This window comes from Carassius gibelio, chromosome A1 (genome assembly GCF_023724105.1).
Source record: "Carassius gibelio isolate Cgi1373 ecotype wild population from Czech Republic chromosome A1, carGib1.2-hapl.c, whole genome shotgun sequence".
NCBI lineage: Eukaryota > Metazoa > Chordata > Actinopteri > Cypriniformes > Cyprinidae > Carassius > Carassius gibelio.
In genome coordinates this window covers 17,243,807-17,271,060 of record NC_068371.1, presented here as the reverse complement: position 1 = coordinate 17,271,060, position 27,254 = coordinate 17,243,807, and the positions used below count along the sequence as shown (strand labels likewise).

Genomic DNA, 27,254 nt, shown 5'->3' with positions numbered 1-27,254 from the left:
GATATTTTAAAAAAAAATGTTAGTATCCGAACAGTTGATGGGCACCATTAACTAACATAGTACTTTTTTTTCCTACTATGGAAGTCAATGGTGCCCATCAACTGTTCGGATACTAACATTTTTCAAAATATCTTCTCTTGTGTTCAACATAAGAAAGAAATGGTTAACGGCTCATAAAGGTTTGGAACACGTGGAAGGTGAGTAAATGATGACAGAATTTTCATTCTGGAAGTGAACTAACCCTTTAAGTTTTTTGTTGTTTCAGTTTAATCGATCTAATTTTATACAACTAATTAATCACTTTTATGTTACCATTTCCATTTTTGTTGTTTCTCCAATTGTTTTGGTTTTCAGAACAGTTGTAAATATAGAATACATTTTAAATGTAGTATTTTAGCTAGTATTTCATGTTTAAAACAATTTAGTGCCAATAAATATATTTAAATCAAAAACTGACTTTCATTAATAAAAACCCAGCTAAAAAAACTCCAGCTTTCACAGGAGTAAAGTGTGACAATAAGCCCCAGGCTGATGGACTAAACTGCAATATAACAAGAATTCCTGCTTTAAATGCCTTCTTTATTATTCTCAAAACACACAGAGACCCAGAGTTGTGGTGTATTTATGGCAAAACATTTATTTTAAATCATAATGATGACAACTATCACATTAATAAAAAGGATGATTTGGACTTCAAAAATCAATGCAACCTAAAGACATTTACAGGTTTTTACATGAATAGAAATTGTTTCGAAAAAGTAGAGCTACCTGCATCTTTGCTAGGGCACTTAAATAGCGATTAATGCACAAGCGTCTTTGTGTTTATGGCAACAATGGCAGGACTAGTCAACAGCACCTGACTATTCTCTAACCCCTTACCTGATCGTTGACCACAGACAACATTCACTCGCATTGAGAACTACCTCAGACGGGCTCATAAAACACCGGTGGGTTATCACAATCAATAAAGGCATTAATTAAAGCAATTACAAATAAATCACTAAGACCAGTCAAAGACAAAAACATTGAATTCAGGATGAAAAGGGTGCAAAATAAATTAAAGAAAAATGAGTTATTAATAATTAATTCAGACAGTATGCAGATGTTGAAGCCAAAGTCTTGTTTTTAAACTGGAGTTTACACAAGTAATTGGTTATAAACACAAATATACAGTTATTTGTCCATTTTGACATTCAGCTCAGGGACAGATGTGATTATTACTCCTTGATAATAGTATCACCAATTATTGGATTAAATCCTTTTAGTCAACGTGCTTTCTTTTAATCAGGATAGGTTTTGTGTGTCTGGAACTGATTGATCGTAGGCCTCATTGATGTGAGCTTATGCACCTGCAGTTTATGACTGAAAAAAATAAACATTATTTGTGGACAGTATTCAGTTTTTGAGTGAAATAAAAGCATTACTGATGGATAATTTTGTCAATATAACCTAAAAAACTAAGATGAATGAGCTCAGATCAGTGAGGCCTACGATCAACCAGAACTTCAAAAGAAATTCAAAACTTGTGCTGACTGAAAAACAAGCCGACAATACTTTTGTAAAATAAAACAAAAAGACAATTACAGATTTACAAGCAATTTTGTAGGATGGCCATTTTTGACAAGTGTAACAAGGTCAGGGGAAAATTCTAAAAAAATACTTTTTTAGAAGTTGTCATACGCTGTGTGCATAAACTCAAAAAGTTTAATACAATGTGATAACATTATTTGAAAAAAAAAAAAAAAAAAACAGAACACAAGGTTTCATTTTACTTACAGATGTTATTACTGAGCTTTATGGATATCAAAAGAATGACTTCAAAGCATTTTGCTCTTTATTATTTCCTCATCAGATATTCTTTGTCATTCAGTTCCGTTTAAAAGCCTAAATCCTAATCATGCTTGAACAGAACTCAGTTTACAGTTCAAGAATGTCAATAAGATCAATAATCACTAACACAAATACTCAACCTTCACCATGAGCTCTATCGAAAAAGCGCAAGCAAATCTATGTTTTTTTTTTTTGACAGTTCAGTGTTGGCGTGATTATGAAACGCTACAGGTGGAGGATTTGGGTGGCTGCTCCAGGATGGACTCTCGACGCAGGTCGTTGGGCACAGTGCCGTTTGGACCCCACACGTTCAGCTCACCGTAGATGCCCGTCTCGAGCATCTCCTCCTGCCAGGGTATAGAGACGTTTCCTGACGCAAACTCATCAAAGAACTTCTTGTCATCGTCCTCCAGGCAGACCCCCTTCACAGTGGAGAAAGCGCCCACGTCATCCAGATTCTTGGCATAGACGGTCTTGGAATCCGGTACGAAAGGAGGCGGCAGAATCCCTGTAGGACACCAGAGTGGTGTTAGTGCACTTAGAAGACAAACAAGGCTGCATTTATTTGATCCAAAATAAAGTAAAAACAGCAATATATTGAAATATTATTCAAATTTAAAATAGATATTTTCTATGTGAATATATTTTTAAATATAATGTACTCCTGTGATTAAAGCTGAATTTACAGCATAATTACTCAAATTTTTTTTTTTTTTTATGTTTGGGGAATATAAGAAGCTATTACCTTTATCATCAAGGATGCATTACATTCATTTAAAGTGACAGTAAAGACTTTTATAATTTTACAAAAGATTTCTATTTCAAAACAATTTTTTTTTTTTTTTTTTTTGCGAATCCTGAAAAATAAAATGCCTGAAAAATCAGCTTTGATTCACAGGAATAAAATTACATTTTACAATATATTCACACAGAAAACAATTATTTTACATTTTAATAATACAGTATTTCAATTGTAATAATAATATTTCACAATATTACGGTCAAATAAATGCAACTATCATCAGCGTTACACCTGCGTCCAGTTTCCTCCAGTTGATTTCGCTGAAGAACGGATGTGCGCGTAGCTCATCACACGTGCCGTTCTTGAAGCCCAGTCTCTTGTCCACTTCTTTTGCCAGAAGACCCTCACAGATGGACTTGGCATTCTCACTGAAATTTTCTGGGTACGTCACTGGGTCGTTCAGGATTCGCTTTTTAACCTCTTTATTCTCCACCTGAAAAACACAATGTTTGTTACACAAAGAATCAAAATTCTAGAGTCAAGGATAACAGCAGCACAAATACTAGTGTTTTCTGTACGGACAACACAACTGTCAGAAAGGTAAAGTTGATTAATTCTGTAATTATTTACTGACCACGAATTGTTCCAAACCTGTATGGGGTTTCTTTTTTCTGCTAAACACAAAATATGTTTTGAAGAGTAACCAAGCAGTTGATGATGATCGTATTTTTTTTTACTTCTTATTGCATTTTCCTATACTATGGAAGTCAATGGGGACCAACAACTGTTTGGTTACACATATTCTTCAGAATATCTTCTTTTGTGTTCAACAGAAGAAAGAAACTCGTATGAGTTAAGAACAACATGAGGGTGTGAAAATGATGCAACAATTTTCATTTTTGGGTGAACAATCCCCTTTAAACCTTTAACCCTAACCTGACACATTCAGCCAGTAGGTGTTGCTGTCATTAAATGATTAAAAACAGCCTGTTGGGGCAAAGTTTAAGTTTAAAGTTCGGCAGACACTTTTATTCAAAGCAACATTCCTTGCATTGACACTTTAAAGCCAAAGCATATTTTATCAGTATGTGCATTTAATGAGAGTCTTAAGTGTAAATTTAGAATTGAATGATTACTTAAGTGTAATAATGCAAGCACAAACAATACAACCAGCATGAAACATCCTCACCAGATGTCCTGCTGTTCCAGTTCATTCACATTTACAAGGTGTATCAAAACTGCTTTAGTACATTTTAGCCAGCATAATCTGACCATCTCACCAATGATTCAAGCTCTAGGAAAAAAAGTTTCCAACAAAATTGCAAATGTGGGAAAATCTAAATGTGTAGTTTCTTGGTCATTTGGTTCAAAAGTTAACACACACACACAATTTTTCTATTAAGAAGCACTAAAACTTTGGTTTGTTCAGAAAATACAATTTGCTCAAATTTAAATAAATTAATATTACTCTACTAAATCACATCAGGTTCACTACGTAACATCAAGTGTATAGTGTATGTTAGTGGGATTAGTTTGTATCTGAAGAGCATGACATTGAGTTCTCAAGTTAAAATTTGTTCTCTTTGGATAAAAAGCATCTGTTGAAAACATAAATGTGAATCTAATGAAGATCCTCTGAAGAATGAATGCTGAATATCACCTTCTCTCCTCGAGTCCTGAAGGGTCCTTTGGCTGCAATGAACTCGTACAACGTGACCCCGAGAGTGAAGTAATCTACAGAGTAATCATATTCTTCACCCTTCAGCAGCTCTGGGGCCATGAACCCTGAAAACAACACACAAACACTAGTGAGGGGAGTTGAACGTCTTTATGAATAAACCTTAAAGCATCAGCACTCATGACCCAGTGTCATCCTGCTTTTGTTTAACATTATGGTGTTTATATGAACATACAGGTGCATCTCAATAAATTAGAATGTTATGAAAAAGTTAATTTATTTCAGTAATTCAACTTAAATTGCAAAACTTGTGTATTAAATTCAATGCACACAGACTGAAGTAGTTTAAGGTCGTTGGTTCTTTTAATTGTGATGATTTACCAGGGCTACCATGGCAACACAATCATGTGGAAGACTGCTGATCTGACAGTTGTCCAGAAGACAATAATTGACACCCTTCACAAGGAGGGTAAGCCACAAACATTCATTGCCAAAGAAGCTTACTGTTCACCAGGGGCGTAGCCATCTTTTCAGAAGTGAGGGGGACAGAAATTACACACACACAGACACATAAAACATTACGATATAACATTTCTGTAATCTATATAGCCTACCAGTCAACAGTTTTTTAACAGTAAGATTTTTAATGTTTTGAAAAAAAATTCTTGCCTGCACTTATTTGATCCAAAGTACAGCAAAAATATTGAATTATTTATTCTATTTCAAATAATTGTTTTCTATTTGAATTTTAAAGGTAATTTATTTCTCTGATCAAAGGTGTATTTTCAGCATCATTCCTCCAGTCTTCAGTGTCACATTAATCAGAAATCATTATAATATGATTTGCTGATTATCAATATTTAAAACAGATGAGTAAAAAAAATTCAGCATTCTTTGATAACTAGAAGGATCCACAGATCAGCATTTATGTGATTTTTTTAAAAATAAATTATAGAAATTAATACTTTTATTTAGCAAGGATTCTTTAAATTGATCAAAATTGATGATAAAGACATCATTTTACAATGATTTCTACAATGATTACAGAGATTTATATTTCAGATAAATGTTGCTCTTTTGAACTTTTTATTCATCATAGAAACCTGAACAAAATCTACTCTGTTGTTTTCAACATTATCTTAATACAAGTTCTTTTTTTCCCTTTTTTTTCCTTTTTTTTTTAGCAGCAAATCAGTAGGCTATATCAGAATTATTTCTGAAGGATTGTGTGACTTGAGTAATGATGAAAAAAAATCAGCTTTGAAATCTCAATAAATTACATTTTTAAATATATTAAAATAGAAAACAGCTATTTTAAATAGGCTAGTACAAATATTTCAACATTTCACTGATTTGCAGTACGTGGATAAAATAAATTCAGGCTTGGTGAACAGAAGAGACTTCTTTAAAAAAAAACATTAACAAGCTTACTGTTCAAAAACTTCTGACTGGTAGCGGATACTATAGGCAACTTTAATTTTTCTCTAATCTCTAGCTTTTAATTGGCTTAGAAATATATAACTGCTGGACAATAACAAATAATGATTTGTTTATATACTACAAACACTTTTTTATCACATAATAAGGCAGAATAGTTTATATACTGTAATAAATGTCAGTTAGCACTACATTGTTCATATATTTTATTTATCACCTGCTGGAGATTTTTTTGGACTTTAAAAAAACAAAACCGAAAACAATTGTTTTCATAAAGCGATAGGTGGACTCTTTCTGCGCGAGAGCGCCCTCCGGCTTCGAGTATAAATGAATCACGCACATACCCTGCAGGTGTGTTTAGCGCTCCGTGATGTTCATTTCGCCTTCTGGGTCAGAAAAAAAAACATCAGGTCATTTGCAGACTATCCTGTTTCTTGGAGTTTAAATCTATATTTATTCACATTTGAAAACCTCTATATGAACACACTTGCCCGAAAAAGTGAGGGGGACGAATTTCCGTGATGATAAAAGTGGGGGGGACATGTCCCCCGCGTAATCTACGCCCCTGCTGTTCACTGAGTGCTGTATCCAAGCATGTTAAAAGAAAGTTGAGTGGAAAGAAAAAGTGTGGAAGAAAAAGCTGTACAACCAACCGAGAGAAACGCACTCTTTATGAGGATTGTCAAGCAAAATTGATTCAAGAATTCAAGTCAAGGCATCAAGAGCCACCACACACAGAAGTGTCAAAGAATTTGCTAAACCACAGACAACATCAGAGGTGTCTTACTTGGGCTAAGGAGAAGAAAAACTGGACTGTTGCCCAGTGGCCCAAAGTCCTCTTTTCAGATGAAAGCAAGTTTTGTATTTCATTTGGAAACCAATGTCCCAGAGTCTGGAGGAAGGGTGGAGAAGCTCATAGCCCAAGTTGCTTGAAGTCCAACGTTAAGTTTCCACAGTCTGTGATGATTTGGGTTTCAATGTCATCTGCCGGTGTTGGTCCATTGTGTTTTTTGAAAACCAAAGTCACTGCACCCGTTTACCAAGAAATCTTGGAGCATTTCATGCTTCCTTCTGCTGACCAGCTTTTTGAATACGCTGACTTCATTTTCCAGCAGAATTTGGCACCTGCACACACTGCCAAAAGCACCAAAAGTTGGTTAAATGACCATGGTGTTGGTGTGCTTGACTGGCCAGCAAACTCACCAGACCTTAACCCCAAAGAGAATCAATGGGGTATTGTCAAGAGAAAGATGAGAAACAAGAGACCAAACAATGCAGATGAGCTGAAGACCACTGTCAAAGAAATCTGGGCTTCCAGACCACCTCAGCAGTGCCACAAACTGATCTCCATGCCACGCCGAATTGAGGCAGTAATTAAAGTAAAAAGAGCCCCTACCAAGTATTGAGTACATGTACAGTATATTAGCATTCTTTTCAGAAGGCCAACAATTCACTTCAAATGTTTTTTATTGGTCTTATGAAGTATTCTAATATGTTGAGATTGTGGGATTTTGTTAAATGTGAGCCAAAATCAACACAATTAAAAGAACCAAATACTTAAATTTCTTCAGTCTGTGTGCATTGAATTAATTTGATTCACGAGTTTCACAATTTGAGTTAAATTATTGAAATAAATCAACTTTTCCACAACATTCTAATTAATTGAGATTCCCCTATGTATGAACTACAATCTTTTGTGAAAGTAATGAGGGAGGTTTTCACCTGGAGTTCCAGCGTAGCCTTTGGTTTTAAGCTGGTCATCTGCAAGCTCCACAGCCAAGCCAAGATCAGAGATACGGACGTTACCTGAAAACACCAGCATGATGAGCATGACTGAAATGGCTCTTAAGCCCTCAGATTTGTGTGTATGTTGAGGAGTGGTGCATTTTAACATCTTCACCTTCATTATCTAGCAGAACATTTTCTGGTTTCAGGTCTCTGTAGATGATTCTCTTCTGGTGTAGATGCTCTAGGCCTTGAATGATCTGAGCAGCATAGTAACACGCTCTGGTTTCAGAGAACCCTGGGTTATTCTCATCCACATTATAGATGTGGTACCTGTGACAAAGATATCTACTCTTTATTATGTTTACAAACAGCCATTAAAAAATAATTACATCAAAAATAGAATAAAAAAAAAAGCAGCAATCACAGGCGAAGCAGAGCAATGGAGAAAGCACAGGTGTGATATAAACCTCACTAAAGGAGGTAGAGCTTTTTCGCATTTGGCTCCCAAACTCTGGAATAGCCTTCCTGATAATGTTCAGGGTTCAGACACACTCTCTCTGTTTAAATTTAGATTTAAAACACATCTTTTTGGCCAAGCAATCAAATAATGCATCTCATAATTTTGGACTGCAGTTATATCTGAACAAATGCGCATTATTATTCTTTAGCTTTGGTTAAACTAATTAATTTTATTTGGTTGGAACCACAGCTACGCTAATTATGTCTCTATTTGTTTCTCTGTTTTGCCACAGGATTTACTCAAGGTTGGATCCAGAACACCTGATAAGAATTGATGCTGACCCCTCAGAGGACCTCAGATTATGTTAACCCTGAAATAACATACAGAACTACAACATTTTTGCTGTAAGTTTGATTGCATCATATAATAATAGCTGTTAATAGAGTTCACCATCTGTTTGATTACGTCTTTGATTTTTCGGTACATTTCTGCCATATGCACATAAACTGACCACTGATAAGCTACTAACAAATATTGCAGAAACTTAATTTTCGGTAAAGTTGCTTTGCAATGATTTGTATTGTTAAAAAGCACTATACAAATAAACTAGATTAAAATTGAATTGAATATAAGCAATTGCCCAGTGACTTGTAGCACAAAGCTGGTTTCAGTTTTTACCCAGGTTAAGTTCAAGTTTAGTTTGAGCAAACTCTGTGTTTTCGGGCTCAAGAAGGTGAGTTGGTTTTGAGAGGGTTTCGTCATCATGGTAACTTAAGCTACTGAGCAGGTTTTATTCTGAGTAAGAGATCGCAAACCAAAGCTGGGCCAATCAGCTCTGAACAAAGTAACATATATCTGACGCAATAAAGCCACCCCTCTTTATCTCTCACTACAAATGAAAGTTTATAGTGATACAATTTTAAAGACAAATCTTTTGCTACTAATTATTATATTTATATTTTATAGATTATAATTATGTAGAATTCATATAAAATAGTTAACAATTAATATTAAACTTAGCATTTAAATGAATAGCCTATAACTATATACATGTAAATACAAGTTTTAGTAATGTAAAGCTTTTTAAACTGAAGTTTTTTTTTTTTGAGCTCCATGTAATATTAATTATTTAATATCAGTTGATTCACTTGCATTGATAAAGTCAGTATCTGCCTTCTCAAACTCTCACTGCAGCAGTGTTAATTCCTGCCTTGTAAATGTTTTTCAATTCATGGAATTTTTTCATCATATCTTCATCTTCAACAGACAAGTGAATTGCACTGACTCTCACGAGTCAATCAAACTGATGTTTCCATGTTCCATGTGATTGGATGTTTGCTGCACGTGCAACACTTTCAGGTGCACATGCCTCACAAACTCTGGATCAAACTTGAGTTGACAGAGAACAATTATATCGAGTGTTTTGCAACAGCTGATCCCGATCTAAACCGGGTTGGGTTTGTCAGGTTGTCAGCTCAAACTTATTCTGAAACTCAGAGTTTGTTCATCTCGCTTCAAGATACAGGCCATGAATGAATTCATTGGGTTCAAAACACATGCTTTCAAATATCAAATACCTATGTGATTAATTTGAACAAAAAAGGTTCTAAAGACTATCTGAACCAAATTTGGTGAAGATCAGACCAACTTTGTGGGAAATGCAGCTCAAATGGTCTTGATCTAATTCAATCACTACAGGGCAAAGTTGTCCAGGAAAACGTCATTCTAAAGAACTGTCATGATTCATAGTGTGTGTGCGTGACTGACCTGAGATCTCCTCCGTTCATGATGGTCATCACCAGACACAGTTCTGTTTTGGTCTGGAAGGCGTAAGCCAGAGACACAATGAATCTACTGTGAACTCGAGCCAGGATCCGTTTCTCCACCATGGCACCCTGTGAGAACAGAACAACATTAGTGTGAAGGATGATCTTCAGTTTTTTTTTTTTTTCTGTCAAATTGTTGTTAATATAATATAATATAAAGGAGAATTTATTTAAAAAAAAATTATGCATTTGAATAATTTAACATTTGGACTCAACAGTGCATAATAGCATATTTTTACAGATTAATGCATACTGTACATTCAAAAGGACCAAAAATAAATAAATAAACATAAAAAACATTTTAACAGCCTCAGTATACTAACATGATCGTTCTGCAGATGGCATTTTTATATAACATAATTTGCACGTGAACCAGTGCACTAGTTTTACTTTACGCATTATGTACTACGCAGGATGCATTTCACCGTTTGTGTTTCTCAACCAATGACTAACAGAAGGAACACACCATTAATGATGCTTAAGTGAATGTTTACAAACAGCACAGCACTTTGTCTGTAAACATTGTTTTCAAACTTTTAAGTATAAATGAGGTAATTATTAACATGAATCATGATCTAATGATTCATCTGATGGACAGCGTTCTTCATTCACACTTGGACAGTCAGTATCAGCTCTAGAGTTGTTCCTGTCCAGGATTTCCTCTACAAATCTGTTCCAAAATTAAATGTGTTGGACTTGCATTTCAGCTGAAGGCCAAACCACTAAAGCTTCAACAGCTCTAACACTGCCTCTGGTTCACAGCGCTGTTCACTAATTGTTCACTGATGTTTATGGACACGTCAGAGTCAGACATTTAAACACATGCGAACTGATCAATACTGATGAAGAATGAAGAGGAACATAATGCTTTAATTCATGAACATGATGCCAGAGATTTATGATCACAGGAGGTTTTCAGAATTTATTCCAACAGAAACCGTTACCAGTCCAAAACTGATAAAAGCACAAACTAATTCTGAAAGTTAAGACATTAATTCATTGGGATCTAAAACAGGACTGTTTTGTAGGAGTGAAACTCTAGTAAGTACCCACAGTAAAGCCTTCACCTTCATCATCAATGTCAAGTCTGAGCTGCTTAAATCGCACAAAACCAACATGTCAATCAGGATCCACATCCAGTTATCTAAGTGTTACCATTATCAGTCTAGCAATACTTATCCATTAACCTATCTTATAACACACCATGACTCATAAAACAAATAAAATAAAAATCAGGAAAAGGTGAGATTTGTGCCTAAACATTTTGGTTTTGTTTGGATTTTATTTTTACAAGCGATCGCCCAGGTGAATTGACTAGTTGGAAAACACATGCTTTTGAATATTAAATGATCAATTATCTGTGTAATTTATTGTACCAGAAAGGTTATAGACTATCAGTGCCAAATTTGGTGAAGATCAGAAACTTTGTGGGAAAAGCAGATCAAATGGTTTTGCTCTAAATCAATCACTACAGGCCAAAGACGCTGAAAAAATATTATCAACAGTAGCTATAAACAAGCAATAATAAATCGATCATTCTAAACTATTGCCATGATTCAAAGTGTGGGTGTGACTGACCTCAGGTCATTATTTCATGACCATATTTCACTTTCTAGACATAATATTTATCCATTTCAGGCCCAAAGTACCAGGGGCCAATAGTTTTTTATCCTCACCAAACATTAACGTTAGACTTCCAATAATTTGAACTGATAATTTGAGCAGTGTTTTGTTCATTCTATCAGTAGTAAGTTGTTTGGATGACAATGGCATCTTTTCCCAAAGAAAGACTCTCATCATTCATATCAATGAAAGGCAACGAGCTGCTTTCATACCTCATAGCCTTTCCTCTTCCTCAGCCTCTTCTTGTTGAGCTTCTTGCAGGCGTACAGCTTCCCTGTGGCCTTCATCTGACAGGCGGACACCTCTCCGAACCCACCCTTACCCAGAACACGGAAGTCCAAGAACCAGTCCTCGGCTACCGGCTGCATCTCCAACCACTTCCACTGCAAGAAGCGTTTAAAGTACATGGTCTCTAGATAGAACGTGAAGGGAACCTCTTTGAGGAAGTTAAACACACTGGCCAGGATCTCCACAAACAGGTCATCTGTTGCCTCCTTGTGCCGTTCTTTCACCTTGGTGATGTCATTTTCGGGTAAAAACGGGCAGAAGAGCTTGGCAGAAGGCTCCATGTAACGCTGGAGGATTTTGGCGGCTTTCTGAGCTCGATCCTTATCCTCGGCGGTGTCGTATGCCTCAATGTCCTTCCAGAGGCGACATGGTCCCTTGTACTCATTGGTGATTTCCAGGTACTCTTGAAACAGCCGTTTGCCGATGGGCTGCTCCACACAAATGCTCTTAAATTGCAGATCCAGGGTTTCCCTCAGATCTTCACACACAGTGATGTGGGGAAGCTTGAGTTTGGCGTGGTACTTCTTGTCTCGGTTGGCTGCTGGGTTGGCTGTGCCATCGAAACTGCCACGGGCCGAGATGTACGCCGAGTTGGCCACCACCGTAGTCAGGCCTCCGATGTCCATGGCAAGGTGAAGAAGCTGAATGTGGACTGATGGAAGGAGAACAAGACTGGCAGTTGAAGGGTCACAGCGAGAGCATTGAAGCTCAGCGCCGTGAGACTGGATGAGACTAGAGAGGCCACGGTCCTCACTGGAGATGTGTGGGATTAGATCATGAGACCCTAGGGGTCCAGATGCAAAGGAATGGACAGTAACCGATCGATTCAGGAGCACAAAGTCCCAAGTCTGATTGCAAAGTGAATGATAAGCCTTGTAACACAGACAGATCCACCTGACTCAACATCTTTCATAAGGCTTTATCCTCTAACTCTATAATACCTTCCTCAGGTTAACACCTCTCACTGATAGAGTGAGAACATTGCTCAACAACAGGATGACACTCCAAACAGTGGTTCAGAGTTCAGAATTATTTCAACAAATGATTCAAGCACATTTAGTCATAGAGGTTCTGCAGAACTTAAGTGACCAAAAACAAACAGTATAAACCTTTTGATCATTATTTTCATTCAGACGCTCATGTAGACACTCAACTGCAATGATTGATTAACATCACCAGAGTAATAAATCTCTGAAACATAAAAAAATATTGCAGAATTATGACTAATACTACTTTTTGTTTGGCCAGATCAAGAGGATGTTGTGATTGCCTTCCAGCACCTTAAACAAGAAAAGCTGGATGAAGATGATCAACAGTGTTCTGAATGTCTAAAGAGGCTCATATCCTGCTGGTAATTACTGCTATTCGCTGGTCAATATAGTTGATAAGATGAACCATGTGCAGGTTAGCCTGGTTTGAGCCAGTAGACCAGCTTGCAGGAGCAATGTAATCTGTACAACTGCACTATTACATCTCAGAGGATGTAAAGAGAGTAAAGGTTCTGGAAATAAAATTTGTGCCTTAAGATGCAGTCACGTTTACCACCATTCAGTGAATTTTCATGGGCAAAATCAGTTTCAATAGGAAACCACATTTCTTGGAATTTTGCATAAGGGACACAAGGATTTGTATATGAAGATTTCAAAACAGGTTAAAGTTGGTCACATGAATTCGTCACATTAACCAGCAGAAAAACTGCTTGGTTTGAAGTGACTTCAGTGTGAGCTGTGCTTAATCATACATCACTACACTATTGACAACAGGTAATAGACCTTTTTTGTCTGAGAAATTTCTGTAATGCTGTATGATGATTGGGTTTTATCCACAATGAACGGATTCAATTTAAAAATAGGAAGATGTTTTTCAAAAGAGGAGCAAATTATTACATTCAAATCAAAGATCATGAAGACAAATATTTATCTTGCTTAAGGATTAAACCGACAATAACTGGAAATTCATTTTAAATTGTCACCATGTGATTAAGGTGATCAGAGATGGAAAAAAAAGAACATTGACCATATGAAGGGAAAGTCATCTTGCTCCTGATATTGCTCTTGCTACAGATAAGAGATCAAATTTGGTGTTATTGCACATGTAAACACTATTATGGGATTATATGAATCATATTGTTTGCAATTTACCCCTCATATTTTCTCAATATTTTTTAAATGAGGAGGGTCATACAGGTTTGATATTTTGCTAATTGTACATTCATTAACATCTCTCACAATTTCACTGTGAGCACAATACGCATCACTCAGACACCAAAAACAACCACACAATCATATAAATTATTCTTTCAGTTTAATTTATATACACGAATAAGAAAATTATATTTTCTTTAGTATTTGTTACATTGTACAAAAAAGGCCAGATGTTTTTTTGGGAGTTGTTGATCCATCAGACGGCATCTTTGATTGAAGAGCTGTGGTGATCAGAGCTCATTCTGCCACGACAAATGTTCAAAAAAGCTCCAATATCAAAAATAGCTGCCTATGAGAACAAATCACAACAAAACAGGGTAGAAAATTCAGTCTCGGCAAACAATGTTAGAAGTCCCTGTGTAACTCTCCCAGTAGGAGTTTCTTCAAAAGTAGCCCTTAAGTTACAGCCGCCAGCAGAAGCAGCAGCACAAAGACGATCAATTGAGCTTATCTGCTCATAAGCTACTGAAGATAATAGACTGAGCTGAAGAATTATGGGGAAGCTTTTGAGGGAATCCTCACAGCAGGATCACCATATGGAGTTTCAACAAGAACTGAGCGTAAGCATATCTGCATAAGATCCCAGCTCCAGGTTCAGGAGCTCAAACTCTGAATCCATCCTGTTCAGCAGCTCTAAACCTGCCCTAATCAACATCATCATAGTCCTCCTCATCATCATCATCCTCTTCATCCTCCATGTAAGATGTGGGTGTATCCACCCTGGAACTGCTGTGGTGGGACCCGTTGGAGCTGGATGCACCGCGGTCACTGGAGACACAGATCAGTGTGTTAAAAAATCTTGTTTAGAACTAAAATCTTGCTATAATTGGCTAAATCATTAAATGCAGTAATGCACCAAACTTTTTTGTCTACCGAACATTTTCAGTTGAAACAGCCATTTTAATTTACAGCTGAAATAATTTTGAAGTTCCAAAATCATGACTGAAACGGTGACATTTAATTAGTGTTTCTTCTTAATGGTGTGTTTTAACTGCGCAAGTATTTATTTCACACAACGCAGATAAACTACGACAGATAAACATGCCAGCTGTGTGATGCTAGTACTGGATTAACAATATCCATTTGTTTTTAAATCAATTCTGATAAGGATTCTTAAATCTCAAGAACAATCTTTTTTAGTCTGTGCTGTTTTCAGTTGAAGCGTGAACTTCAACAAACATTATATCACCTACAATCCAACAATTGCAATGAGCTTTATTCTTTATTACTTTTAATAAAGTAAGGTTCTAAGGTTCTAAATTGTTAATTTCATAACAAAATTCAAAAAATAAATGTGGTTTTGAGGCTCTTTAATGTGTAGTAACATATCACCGAAGCTTCACGTAAACCGATCAGCTCTTCCTTTTACTACTAGGTACTGCTAGTAGTCGACCGATATATCGGGCAATATTTGTATTTTTCAAATATTGACATCAGCCGATATGTTTTTTGGCAGGACTGGCCGAAGTGTTTGATGCAGGACTTTTATTTTGATGACACTGAGAGCGGCAGCGCCTAAGCACACAGTGCTCACACTCTCTCTTGTTCGCTGTCGTCGTTAACAGTCCAACAGATAGACAGATTCTACAGATAGAAGTCTGTCTAATTATCCAAAAGAATGGTTAAACAAAGGAATTGTTGAATTATTGAAACGATTGCTTTTATATTAATAATATGAAGGCAAAAAATTTTATACTTTCTCATTTGCCATCAGCATTAAGCAACGCATTTATATAATTTAAACAAATTTTTAATGGCTAATGAACATTTAAATTCACAAATCTTGTAAACTTAGTCGAATCCAGCAGTGAGATCTTGAAGTGTGCATTTTTATCCAGCATGATTGCGTGTGTGATGGTCGGTGTGATTTAAATAATATAAGCTTCATGTAAAAAAAAAAAATCATGTAATTTTCTCTGTGTGCTGTATGTAAAATGAGGGTTACCCTGGCTTTATTTGCAAAATATGATTCCCAATACACACAATCTTTCCAGAATACGGAGTGCTCTGTTGGTTACAGTGTTTACTTCCTTTTTAATCATACTATTAATTATTTAATTGTGAAAAATACTTTGTCATTTCAAGTATAAGCATGTTTATTTTACACATTTATTTTTTAATCTATTGTCAAATGATAAAAAATATCTTAGATAAAAACAATAATTATTGGCTTTATATCGGCCTTCCTGCTTTCCAAGATATCGGCATCGGCTGTCAAAAAAATAATATCGGTCAATAAACAAAAATTAACAGCAGGTGTTAAGGCTAAAACATACTTCAGTCTTTACACGCGCACGCAAGAGTCTGTGTACAGTGTGCTTGACGCTAAATTCCTTACCAAAAAGGTATGCGTGCCATACTACTTTTGTAACCGGGCGTACTTTATATGTGCATTTTAACACTCAGACATGTGTTCTATGTCAAGCTGATATGTCAATATCGAGGTCAAGTTGAGGCACATTAACGTGCAGAAGTCTATTAGTAAGATTCTATATTTGACTTTGTTTCAGGGATATTTGGAAGAAGGAATTTTGCGTAGCTGTTCTCACACATTATATTTACAACAGTAAACCAAGATTTACCAGGATTAATTAAAACCCTGGGTTACTGTTATTCTTTTGCATTGTCAACAGTCATAACTAGATAAACAAATTCACATTTGGTTTTTAACCATTGAAAATGGCCAGGATTCAGCAATTTGTACATGTAGCTGCACTGAGATCCTCTTATCTCTGAGATCAAACCATATATGGCCTTAAAAATAATGATTCCAAAATGAAACCAGATAAAATTACAACACAGGACAAACAAATATTTTCAGAGCACTTGCACGTGTCAAATGCCTGCACACACGTAGACCTTAAATGGACTAAATTTTGAAAGGCACAGTTGTACACAGACACAAAAACAAATAACAAGTATACTTGGGCCTTCAGTGACTGATCAATTACACGAGACATGAGTCATTTCAGTGTTTCAACCACGGAAAGATGTCAATAAAACAGCTGGTGACTAATAATGTCATGTGACAACACATTTACCTGATGAAAGACATTTCATGAACATAAACTAAAAAATTAGCTATAAACAAACCGGAGTAAAACAATGTTATGTTTACAAAAATGTATTGGCTTATTTGCAATTTAAATGTGTGTTTTGAAACTTAATTTCAAAATTATTATAAAAAAAAAAGGAAAAAAAAAAAAGAATGCAATAATATGCAGTAAAAATTATAATAATAGTATAGTTTGATATTTATTTCAGTACATCGCTATTTAAATGTCAACTAATCAATCGAATTATCAAATTAAAATGTTAAAGATGATGTGATACTCACGTTCCCACATGGGAAAGCTCTCCAATCAGATGGTTAATGGCACCCTGGGCCATTTCTACAAAAACAGACAAACAAATCAGGTTTCACTCGCTCATTGAGTGTTTTACAGCAGCTTTACAGTTATAAACAGGAAAATAAATTCTGAAAACATCTTTATATAACAAAACAGTAGTGTCATTATTCAGTTCAGACACAGATGAGGCGACTCTGACCTGTGACATAGGGCTGCAGGGCTTTAGGAACAAGGGTCTTGGCGATCTTCAGCTGCTCCGCACTGCAGCGGCCCAATTCCAGGCCAAACGCCATGCCCATGCGCTTCAGCACCTCCACGTCATCGTGGATCTCAAACATGTTGTCGAAGTTAAAGAGATACTCAAATCTGCAGAGATAGAAGCACTGTGTCAGAGACGAGAAGAGCAGATGGAGCTGAAGACAAGTCACATGCTCACTTGTCATTGGAGATGCTGCAGTCGATGATGGTTCTCTTGCTGGTGTTGACAATGATGAAGGGCAGGTGGATGACCGTGTTTGCTGGTGGAGGTCTCTTGTTCTGCTGCTCTGCCTGCCGATTGCGCTGCACCAGGTTTTTAAAAGCAATTTGCTGCAAATCACAAGAAATCTGACTTCATCATCCATGATCATCCATTATCATGAGCAGTTTACAATAAAAGATAGTTTATTATTAAATGTAAGCTAAAAAAAAAAAAAAAAAGAAAGAAAAAAAAGAAGAAATTTACTTCACATTTTAAATAAGACATTTGTAATGAAAAGTTGTTAAATCAAAAGTGCTTAAAAGCACAATATGTAATTTTTCGCCGCTAGAGGGTAGAGCTGGGCGAATTATCGGATATTACAGATAATTAGGGTTGGATATCTATTGGGTTTTATACGACACCAGTGCCATTTTGATACTTTTAAAACGGTACCGGTGCCTAAACGTTGCCTGAACCGATACTTCTATAAAAATAAATAAATAAATAAATAAAGCCTAAAAACGATAACATTAAAGAACATTAAAAATATTTAAAATAAATCCATAGCATTCACACGCTCCTTGGATGCTCTTATTTCCCAAGCTTCCCTTACTGAAGGCTAATAAATGTATTTCATGACCTGGGTCATTATTTAAAGAGCCAGTAAGAATCAGAATGAGCTTTATTGCCAGGTATGTTTACACATACGAGGAATTTGTTTTCGTGACAGAAGCTCCGCAGTACAACAGAATGACAGCGACATAAAACACATAATAAAAGAATAAAAAAATACAAATAAGTAGATAGTGAATGACAATATACAAATTGACAATTGTAGGCAGGTATATTACAGAATGCAGTTATGTATGTACATGTATATTATGTGCAAAATGTAAGTGTATACTAAGTATGTGTGTTAGATAAATAAGTGTATGTGTATATAAATATAAATAGTGTAGTGTGTTCGCAGTTATTATCAGCTGTTCATAAAACGGATTGCCTGAGGGAAGAAACTGGTCCTGTGTCTGGTCGTTCTAGTGCTCAGTGCTCTGTAGCGTTGACCAGATGGCAACAGTTTAAAGAGGGAGTGTGCTGGATGTGAGGGGTCCAGAGTGATTTTAACATCCCTTTTGCTCACTCTGGATAAGTACAGTTCTTGAATAGAAGGGAGGGTTGTACCGATGATTTGCTCAGCAATCCGGGCTATCCTCTGTAGTCTTCTGAGGTCAGATTTAGAAGCTGAGCTGAACCAGACAGTTGTTGAAGTGCAGAGGATGGATTCAATGATGGTGGAGTAGAACTGTTTCAGCAGCTCCTGTGGCAGGTTAAACTTCCTCAGCTGGCAAAGGAAGTACAACCTCTGCTGGGCCTTTTTCACAATGGAGTCAATGTGAATGTCCCACTTCAGGTCCTGAGAGATAGTCGTGCCCAGGAACCTGAATGACTCCACTGCAGTCACAGTGCTGTTCATGATGGTGAGTGGGGGGAGTGCAGGTGGGTTTCTCCTGAAGTCCACGATCATCTCCACTGTTTTGAGCATGTTAAGCTCCAGGTTGTTGAGAGTGCACCAGACAGCCAGCTCTTTAACCTCCTGTTAACCTCCTGTAAGCAGACTCGTCACCGTCCTGAATGAGGCCGATGAGTGTGGTGTCATCTGCAAACTTCAGGAGCTTGACAGAGGGGTCCTTGGACGTGCAATCATTAGTGTACAGGGAGAAGAGCAGTGGGGAGAGAACGCAGCCCTGGGGAGCTCCGGTGCTGATTGTACGGGTGCTGGATGTGTATTTTCCCAACCTCACTATCTGCTGCCTGTCTGTCAGGAAGCTGTTGATCCACTGACAGATGGAGGTTGGCACGGAGAGATGATTTAGTTTGGGCAGGAGGAGGTTGGGGATGATCGTGTTGAAGGCCGAGCTGAAGTCCACAAACAGGATCCTCACATAAGTCCCCGGTCTGTCTAGGTGTTGCAGAACATAATGCAGTCCAATGTTTACTGCATCGTCCACAGACCTGTTTGCTCTGTAGGCAAACTGAAGAGGATCTAGCAAGGGTCCAGTGATGTCCTTCAGGTGGACCAGCACCAGTTTTTCAAATGAATTCATGACTACAGACGTTAGAGCCACAGGCCTGTAGTCATTTAGTCCTGTAATTTTGGATTTATTTGGGATGGGGATGATGGTGGAGCGTTTGAAGCATGAAGGGACTTCGCACAGCTCCAGCGATCTGTTGAAGATCTGTGTGAAGATGGGGGCCAGCTGGTCAGCACAGGATTTCAGACAGGCTGGTGTAACACAATCTGGGCCTGGTGCTTTTTTAAGATGAAAATTCTAAGCTTCCTATCACTGTTTATAAGTCCTGTACATTAGGTTTAAATCCATCCAAGGTTAAAAAACATTGTCATTTTGTCAAAATATCATTTTAAAATTACCTCAATTCTCAGAGATCCCCAAACGGTTCGCACGAAGCTGTTCAAAAGATTCAGTTTCCTTAAACCCCACCTTTCGGTAGCATACTGTGTTCTGATTGGTCAACTAACATAGTCAGGTTTGGATTGGTTGTTCCGCACACACCTCCACGGTAAACTATGCGTTAGCATCTGTTTGGGGTGAATTATGTCTTATTCCTCTCATCGCAAAGCAAACAGTAAAATAAAAAACTTGAACAGTCTCGCTGCTTTTTCTTCTGTGTGGGTGTATTCAAGCCGCACGCTTCAGTTTAAATCTGAATAGCGCGTTCAGCGTGGGGGCTTGGTCACATTGGATATAACGAAGGGAGAGATGAAAAACAGTTGATATGAAATATCGCGTTGTTTTCATATGGATTACTTTATCACAGAATATCTGTTAGGAGCACTTGTTTAGTTTTAAAGTAGACAAGTCAAGCTTTCTATAGATATCTCTCTCATGTCTCTTCGTTGAGTATTCACGGAGTTACACTTCATTTTAATGATGTGTTTGTACATGACGATCAGCACAAACAAAGGCTGCAGACAGCACACATACTGATAAAGACGCTCGGTAGAAAACAGACACATAACTTCATAATCATACTTCGCGTTGTGATTCGGAGATGCTCGTTGTTCTAAATTAAGTTGGTAATGAACCATCTTTTATGGCCAAACGCTTTGAAAATCCCGCTGTACTCACAGAGATTAGAAAAGCAGTCATCAGTGAAATGTTGTGAACACAACAAAAGGGATTTGTTGTACTGCTCTGGTATTGTGGTGAAAATGAATTGTAGCCATTGGTTCTTCTGATCTTCATTCTTTGGCAGTGAAAATAAAACAAACGGTCTCCTCGACACGATGCTCTCACACCAACCAGAGCGTCTGTGTGTGGGGGGGGTGGGGCAGGTCAGAGTTCCGTTTCTCCCGAGACGGTAGGCGGAGATTATTATGCAAAGTGTTCCTAGTGACGTACATAGAGATGGGCAAAAGATTTGAAATCTATAGCGACTCGTTTCAGCGATTCAGAGTCGACTCCTTACTTTAGAAGCCAATAACTTTATATATCGTGTACTTTTTGGTTTAATTATTTGCACATTGTTTACACAGATGGACAGCTACATCATACACTGTAATACAGGTAATTTTTGATTTCCCATCTGTGTGGCTCTTTAATACAAAACCACACATAATGTTCCTTCTGTATCTCTGTCAATCACTCTGATATTTAGTTAAAATGAGTGCTGTCACCTTCTTTAATCAGTTCTGTGAATGACTATGGTCATTCTTTATAAAGTATTTAAGGTACAGTCTTATTAGTATTTTCACCCCAAAAAAGGGTTTTAAGCCAGTTATTTATATCTTTTGCTGAAGTACGTCAGTAGGAAATATCAGTTTACATTTCCAAACTTTCATTTTGCCATTCATTTTAATAATAATCTAGTGAGTTTGTTGAATGCACAAGCAGTCTGACAACAGACTGCCTAATACTTTTGAACAGTAGTGTATGTATAGAGTACGTATAATTAAATTAAGTATATTTAAATAAGTAAAACAAAAGTATGTATTCATATGTGTTAAGGGCTAGAATGTCGCTGGAGGAAACAGCTGTGGTGTGATGAGCAGTGGACAGAGTGAAAACTTTACAGTAGATGAGAAACCGTTTGCTCCCTTGTGACCTTTTTTAAACTGTATTTATGACAAATAACTGCACAGATAAAGATATTGTAACAATCTATCGATAAACACACCGTGTGTCCTCTGTTTCTGTTTGAGTTGGCTTGTGCTGCTCCGCCAAGTCTGCTGCTGTTTTCATATTAAATTTAAGAGGACCGACTCAGAGGCGATCGCGAATTTGTGTACAGTTTATAGGGCTAAAAGCTATAGTCCTGCTAAAAAAGCCTAGTGACGCCCATGCTTCTTGTGTACATTTCGGAGAACCAGGACAAATATTTGACACCGGGTTTCGGGAACCCAACCCTAGCAATAATGCTGCAAAAATTTTGACAACGATGTAAAATTGGAAAATATCACAAATATCAAATATTTAAAACTCAAGCATACTTTACTAAAAGAACACGCCGAATGTCCAAAAATGGAACATGCAACTGCGGACTGCTCTACACCACTCTACTACGCAAGCTTTCATGAGTGCGGTTGCCAAGAGTTCAAATCCCGAATCAAAGCTTCACTGTTACATATATACATTTTCTTTCTGGTGTTTTTTTTTATTTTAAGCAATATGGCAGCCATGCGCATGCAAACGCTCGCTCCTCATTGCAGAAGTGTCACCGCAGATGATCTAAAAAACAAACAAGCTGGAGTTTACATTTACATTTATTAATTTAGCAGACACTTTTATCCAAAGTGACTTACAAATGAGGACAGTCAAAAACAACAAAGAGCAATGATAAGTGCTATAACAGTAAACGTAGCAAGTAAACGTAACTTTTAAATAATATAATAAATAAAAATAAAACAGAGAATAGAAAAAGATTAGAGCAAGCTAGTTTTAGAGGTTATATATATATTAGGGATGGGCATTTTGGGAAATTTCTCATTTCAATCATCGATAGGTTTCAAAAACGATTAATCGATTAATGGGGGGTGGGGCTTATGTGGGGGGGGGCATGGTCATAATGTATATAATGAAAAAAAAAATCTGAAGATTATTATGAAAATGGAAAAAAATAAAAATAATATGACATGAAAATCTATGAAAACATGAACACATGATTAGGACAGGTTAGATTATGATTATGATGAAGCAATGTTATTAATAAAGGAGCAAGAAATATCTGCATGAGGTGAAGAGTATACCAATAAATGGAATCTAATTCTATGACACATCCTATGATAAATCAGATAACTGAGATACAGACGTAACATTACAACTTGTATCAGCACAATAGAATGCTAAGTTATGCGTTAGACAGAGAGAGAGAGAGAGAGAGAGAGCGCAAACGCGAGCGAGAGAGAGAGACAGAGACAGAGAGAGAGAGAGAGAGAGAGAGAGAGAGAGCGGGCCAGCGCGCAAGCTACCTCTGATGCGTTTTAATGACAGCGCGCTGAAAGATGGTCAAGGACAGATTTTACTATAGATCCCTATAAAGTTCTCATTATAAATGTATGGCAGATGTGGGCTATATTTTCATCTACGTTATTAAGTGTAATAGTTGTAAAGTTTTATTTTTAAGTTAAGTTTTATTTTCCATAAACCTGCACGTTTTCGAAGACATATGAATTGCATTATGCCCACAAATATGACGGAAAAAAAGCTCAGCTGCATTATTATAACATCAATAATAAAATAATAACAATAAAAATAGAAAAATAAAACATTTAAGAGCAATATCATTATCGTGCATTGCTTATATGAGCATGAAACGAATAACTGATATGCAGCGATTTCAGCATAATTGTTCATGTTAATTAATCAGACACTAGCTCTTGCAACTTTTATCTGAAAAAAATTTGCCGATGCAGATGTGAACTTGACCGAAAGTGTAACTCGGATTGCGCTTTACATTATTATTTCACAGCATGGAAATCACTGATTATTGCTAAATAATTGAATACGATTTAAAATATAGATAAAAACTATGACAAACAAATAATTTTGATTTCGTCATCTCTACAAATATGTTTAATGTAATTAGGCTACAAATATATCCAGTGCATTTTTATTTTATAAAGACCATTTCATTATTTGTCTGTGATTTAAAAATTAACACACAAAGATACTTTTTCTTTTTTTGCTACTTTATTCAACTGCATTTTTTTTTTACAAAACATTGTCTTCCAGTATAACTTTAGCAGCATATTTTGATCCAGCGGTGAAACGTAGTTTTTAAAAAGATAAAGAAAAAAAGTTCACCAAGTTTAACCAAACAACTGGTTATTATAAGGTATAAAACAGAGGCCAAATAGCCTAGATATTTTAACTATGGCTAAAGCTCAAAACTGAAATAATAATATTATTTAAAAGAATGGATATTATATTTACCACGACCGGTGAAACATTCAAATGTCTATTCAAAAAGATAAGTCGGTCTACGTGCTCAGATGAGAGCCGAGTGCACAGCCTGTTCACATTTATTGGAATAAATTCGCTCCGCTGGAACAGATGTTGCAGGAACAGCCAGGCAACACTGGACAAGTAAAACTTCTCTGTCCCTGAAACTAATGGGCAGCAAATCTTTCACCACCATTTCAGCGAACAGCTTTGTCGTCTTCTCGGTTTTGCCTGCGTTGCATTTAGGTCTTACGGCAGGTGATTCAATGCTCATCTGTGTTGCCGCTCTGTTATCGCCAGATATTTTATGTACACATTTTAGATGATAGCGCATTGTTTTTTTTGTAGATTTGTGTGACAGCTTACCCTGAACTGTATTTTCATAGTTCTTCTCAAAGGGAAGCCAGCCATCACTTACGTGATTTTGAGGCCATGATTATCTGTCTTCTTACGTCTTTTGAGGCATCAAGTGGGAAGCTAACCAAGCAGATATCAGGGCGCCGCCCAACATGCTGCCATAACCAATAAAAAAATTTAATAAATAAAAATAATTTTGATCATCGTTTACGTGATCGATCGTCGCGGTTGAGTACTCGAGTACTTGATCACTGTTGCACATCCCTAATATATATATATATATATATATATTAGTGCTGGGCAACGATTAAATATTTTAATCGCGATTAATCGCATGATTTCAACAAATAAAGTGCTTTTTTACAGCAGTTAAAAGTTAGTAGCAGTTAACATTTCTTGTAAATCTTAACTTAAACATTAATGTAATCAAATTAAATATAACATTAACGTAAATAAAACATCAAAACATTAATGTTTTATTAAATAAACATTAAAGTTTGTTTAGTTTGTAAAAAAAAAAAATATATGTCCAGAACCTCGATCATAACATTTTAACTGGCCCCTTCCGAGTAACAACATCAATCTCCTTTAAGAGACTGAGAATCTCAGTCAAAAAAAATAAATAAAAATAATCTTTCAGTGATGCAGGTTGAGTGGACAAAATTAACTTCATTTATCCATTCTTCCAACTTTACATTTACTTACTCATCTGCACCTAGCCAGTTGCTAAGACACACAAGGTCATTCACATTTTAAGATCAGAATCAGAATCAGAATGAGCTTTATTGCCAAGTATGTTTACACATACAAGGAATTTGTTTTCGTGACAGAAGCTCCGCAGTACAACAGAATGACAGCGACAGAACATAAAACACATAATAAAAGAATAAAAAATACAAAAAATACAAATAAGTAGATTTGTATTGAGATGATAAAGAGAGACATTTTGCTGAAACGTGCGCTAAACATTTTATTCATGTTGCACAGCAGTGGGACATTTCAAATAAAGTCAGCACACCTAGCACAGATAGTGCAAGAAATATGATCGCTGCACAACAGCGCGTTTGACAATGTCCTGGCCAAATGCAGAAAGGTTGTGGGCCATTTTAAGCACAGTGCAGAGAGTGCTGCAGAATTAAAACAAAAACAAAGATGGAATTCGACTCTGGACATGATTTTCTGTTTTGCGCTGTAGCTCATCCCAAGCAGCTAGTAGCCTACTGATAAACATCCCACCCCTCCTGTGAACCATGGTTTCTGTTGTATTTGGTTGTTTTATTACAGTCTAGCTATGTGTATTGAAATGCAGTGAGCAACGGACTTTCAAAATAAAAATTACGTTAACGCACGATAAACTAATTAAACTAGTTAACTTGCCCAGCCCTAACACATATACATATATATATATATATATATATATATATATATATATATATATATATATATATATATATATATATATATGTGTGTGTGTGTGTGTGACCAATCACGGAAAGTAGGGGCACAAGTCGGTTCTGGGGCAATTTGAGTTATTCACCGATTCTGAAAGTGTAGTCTCCAAGCTTTCCAACTATGTGTAACACATGGAAATCTGATAATATTTGGAGAAGTTGTGGCCATTTGAAGGTAGGCACTCAAAAAAGCTCAAAAACCAGAAATAGCCTCTGAAGATTGTGCAGTTCTCACAGCTGCGAGTGACAATGGGGCTCATTTACATCTCATTTAGATAAGCCATACCCCCTGCATAGCAACGACAGACACAACGGGAAAAATCGGACCGCATACTGTTAATAATAAAGGAGAATGTACATTGTAAATGTCAGTAATTTATCTTTATTGACTTTTATAAAAATGATTTAGAGGCTGAAATATGTGAGTTTTATCTTTTTATAAAAAATCTTTAATCTTTCAAATGTGGCCATCATTTTTTATGTTATTATTTTAATGTTTATGTAAACAAAAAGTACATATTGATGCTAATTTTATGTTATTTGCTGGTTTTCTACATAAAACTTGGTGAATTGATTTCATTGTGTAGCATTAGGACTTTTTTAACAGGATTCTGTGATAACCGATGAGCTAGCTAATAACAATAGGTAGATATGGGAAGGTCTAAACATGAGATAACGTGTGTTCTTAGAATGAACACAAAACGACAAACTTTGATGTTTATGGAAACTCACCCCATAAGAAACAGAAAAGTATTCTTGCAGATCCGAAGTTTGCACTGTGCGTCTGTTTGCCTATAAATGTTACAGATTTTCCCCATTTCTCTGTCTTTATCCCCATCAAATGTTACTATCGATATAGCCTCTGATATCTTACGTTCCAACTCATCTGACGCCAGTCCAATACATTCTTCCTTGTCATCATCTTCGCTCAGTTGTAGATTAGGGATATTATACAGTCTTATTATGCCGCTTTCATCGTCGCTCAGATCGTCTTCAGAATCAGTGAGCGCTTGTTTATAAGCATCGGGCTTGTCGAAGAAGTACTTCAAAGCATTTTCGGTGTAACGGCCACGGTTCAGCTCGTCTGCGTTCATCTTTGCGGCGTCCATCTTCATTGAATTTTGATATCAGCTACAGCCGGCCAGAGTGCTGCATACTAAGTAGCCACGCTTCCCTCGGAGGGCGGGGGCAATAACAAAAGAAACAAAAGCCGGCTTATCCAGTATGGAAATACAGACAGACAATGAAACGCCCCTACTGCGTGCTAGAATCTCCGACAAACTAGCTGATTTCAACCTCAAAATGTACACTTTTAAATATACCAATACTGCTATCTCAAACATGAAGAGGCTTCTTTGTGAT

At 36.6% G+C, this 27,254-nt stretch overlaps 2 protein-coding genes across 5 annotated transcripts in view; both read right to left on the bottom strand.

The window, feature by feature from the left end:
- Nucleotides 1-611: 611 nt before the first annotated feature.
- Nucleotides 612-12,495, bottom strand: grk1a (G protein-coupled receptor kinase 1 a). Its single transcript, XM_052566873.1, has 7 exons — nucleotides 11,537-12,495; nucleotides 9,643-9,770; nucleotides 7,588-7,745; nucleotides 7,410-7,493; nucleotides 4,233-4,357; nucleotides 2,864-3,065; nucleotides 612-2,338 (listed from the first exon to the last, which is right to left on the bottom strand). Exons 1-7 carry the CDS (start codon nucleotides 12,236-12,238, stop codon nucleotides 2,046-2,048), a joined length of 1,692 nt encoding a protein of 563 aa, XP_052422833.1. The 5' UTR covers nucleotides 12,239-12,495; the 3' UTR covers nucleotides 612-2,045.
- A 1,404-nt stretch (nucleotides 12,496-13,899) lies between these two features.
- tfdp1b (transcription factor Dp-1, b) overlaps nucleotides 13,900-27,254 on the bottom strand; it is a 39,818-nt gene continuing 26,463 nt past the window's right edge. For all 4 annotated transcript variants that reach the window (XM_052568963.1, XM_052568326.1, XM_052567976.1 and 1 more), the window contains exons 9-12: nucleotides 17,603-17,754; nucleotides 17,366-17,532; nucleotides 17,154-17,208; nucleotides 13,900-14,584 (exon numbers count right to left, since the gene is read on the bottom strand). In XM_052568963.1, coding sequence (XP_052424923.1) covers nucleotides 14,461-14,584; nucleotides 17,154-17,208; nucleotides 17,366-17,532; nucleotides 17,603-17,754 — 498 coding nt within the window. In that variant the 3' untranslated portion in view covers nucleotides 13,900-14,460. The remainder of the gene's footprint in view (nucleotides 14,585-17,153; nucleotides 17,209-17,365; nucleotides 17,533-17,602; nucleotides 17,755-27,254) is intronic.

What these genes read in the sequence shown, in the direction of transcription:
- grk1a (XM_052566873.1), bottom strand. Translation starts at nt 12,238, where the DNA reads ATGGACATCGGAGGCCTGACTACGGTGGTGGCCAACTCGGCGTACATC. An exon ending in GGAAGAGGAAAGGCTATGAG is followed by an intron (nt 9,771 to 11,536) that starts GTATGAAAGCAG and finishes CTGTTCTCACAG; the next exon opens with GGTGCCATGGTGGAGAAACG. An exon ending in TGTTCTGCTAGATAATGAAG is followed by an intron (nt 7,494 to 7,587) that starts GTGAAGATGTTA and finishes TGGTGTTTTCAG; the next exon opens with GTAACGTCCGTATCTCTGAT.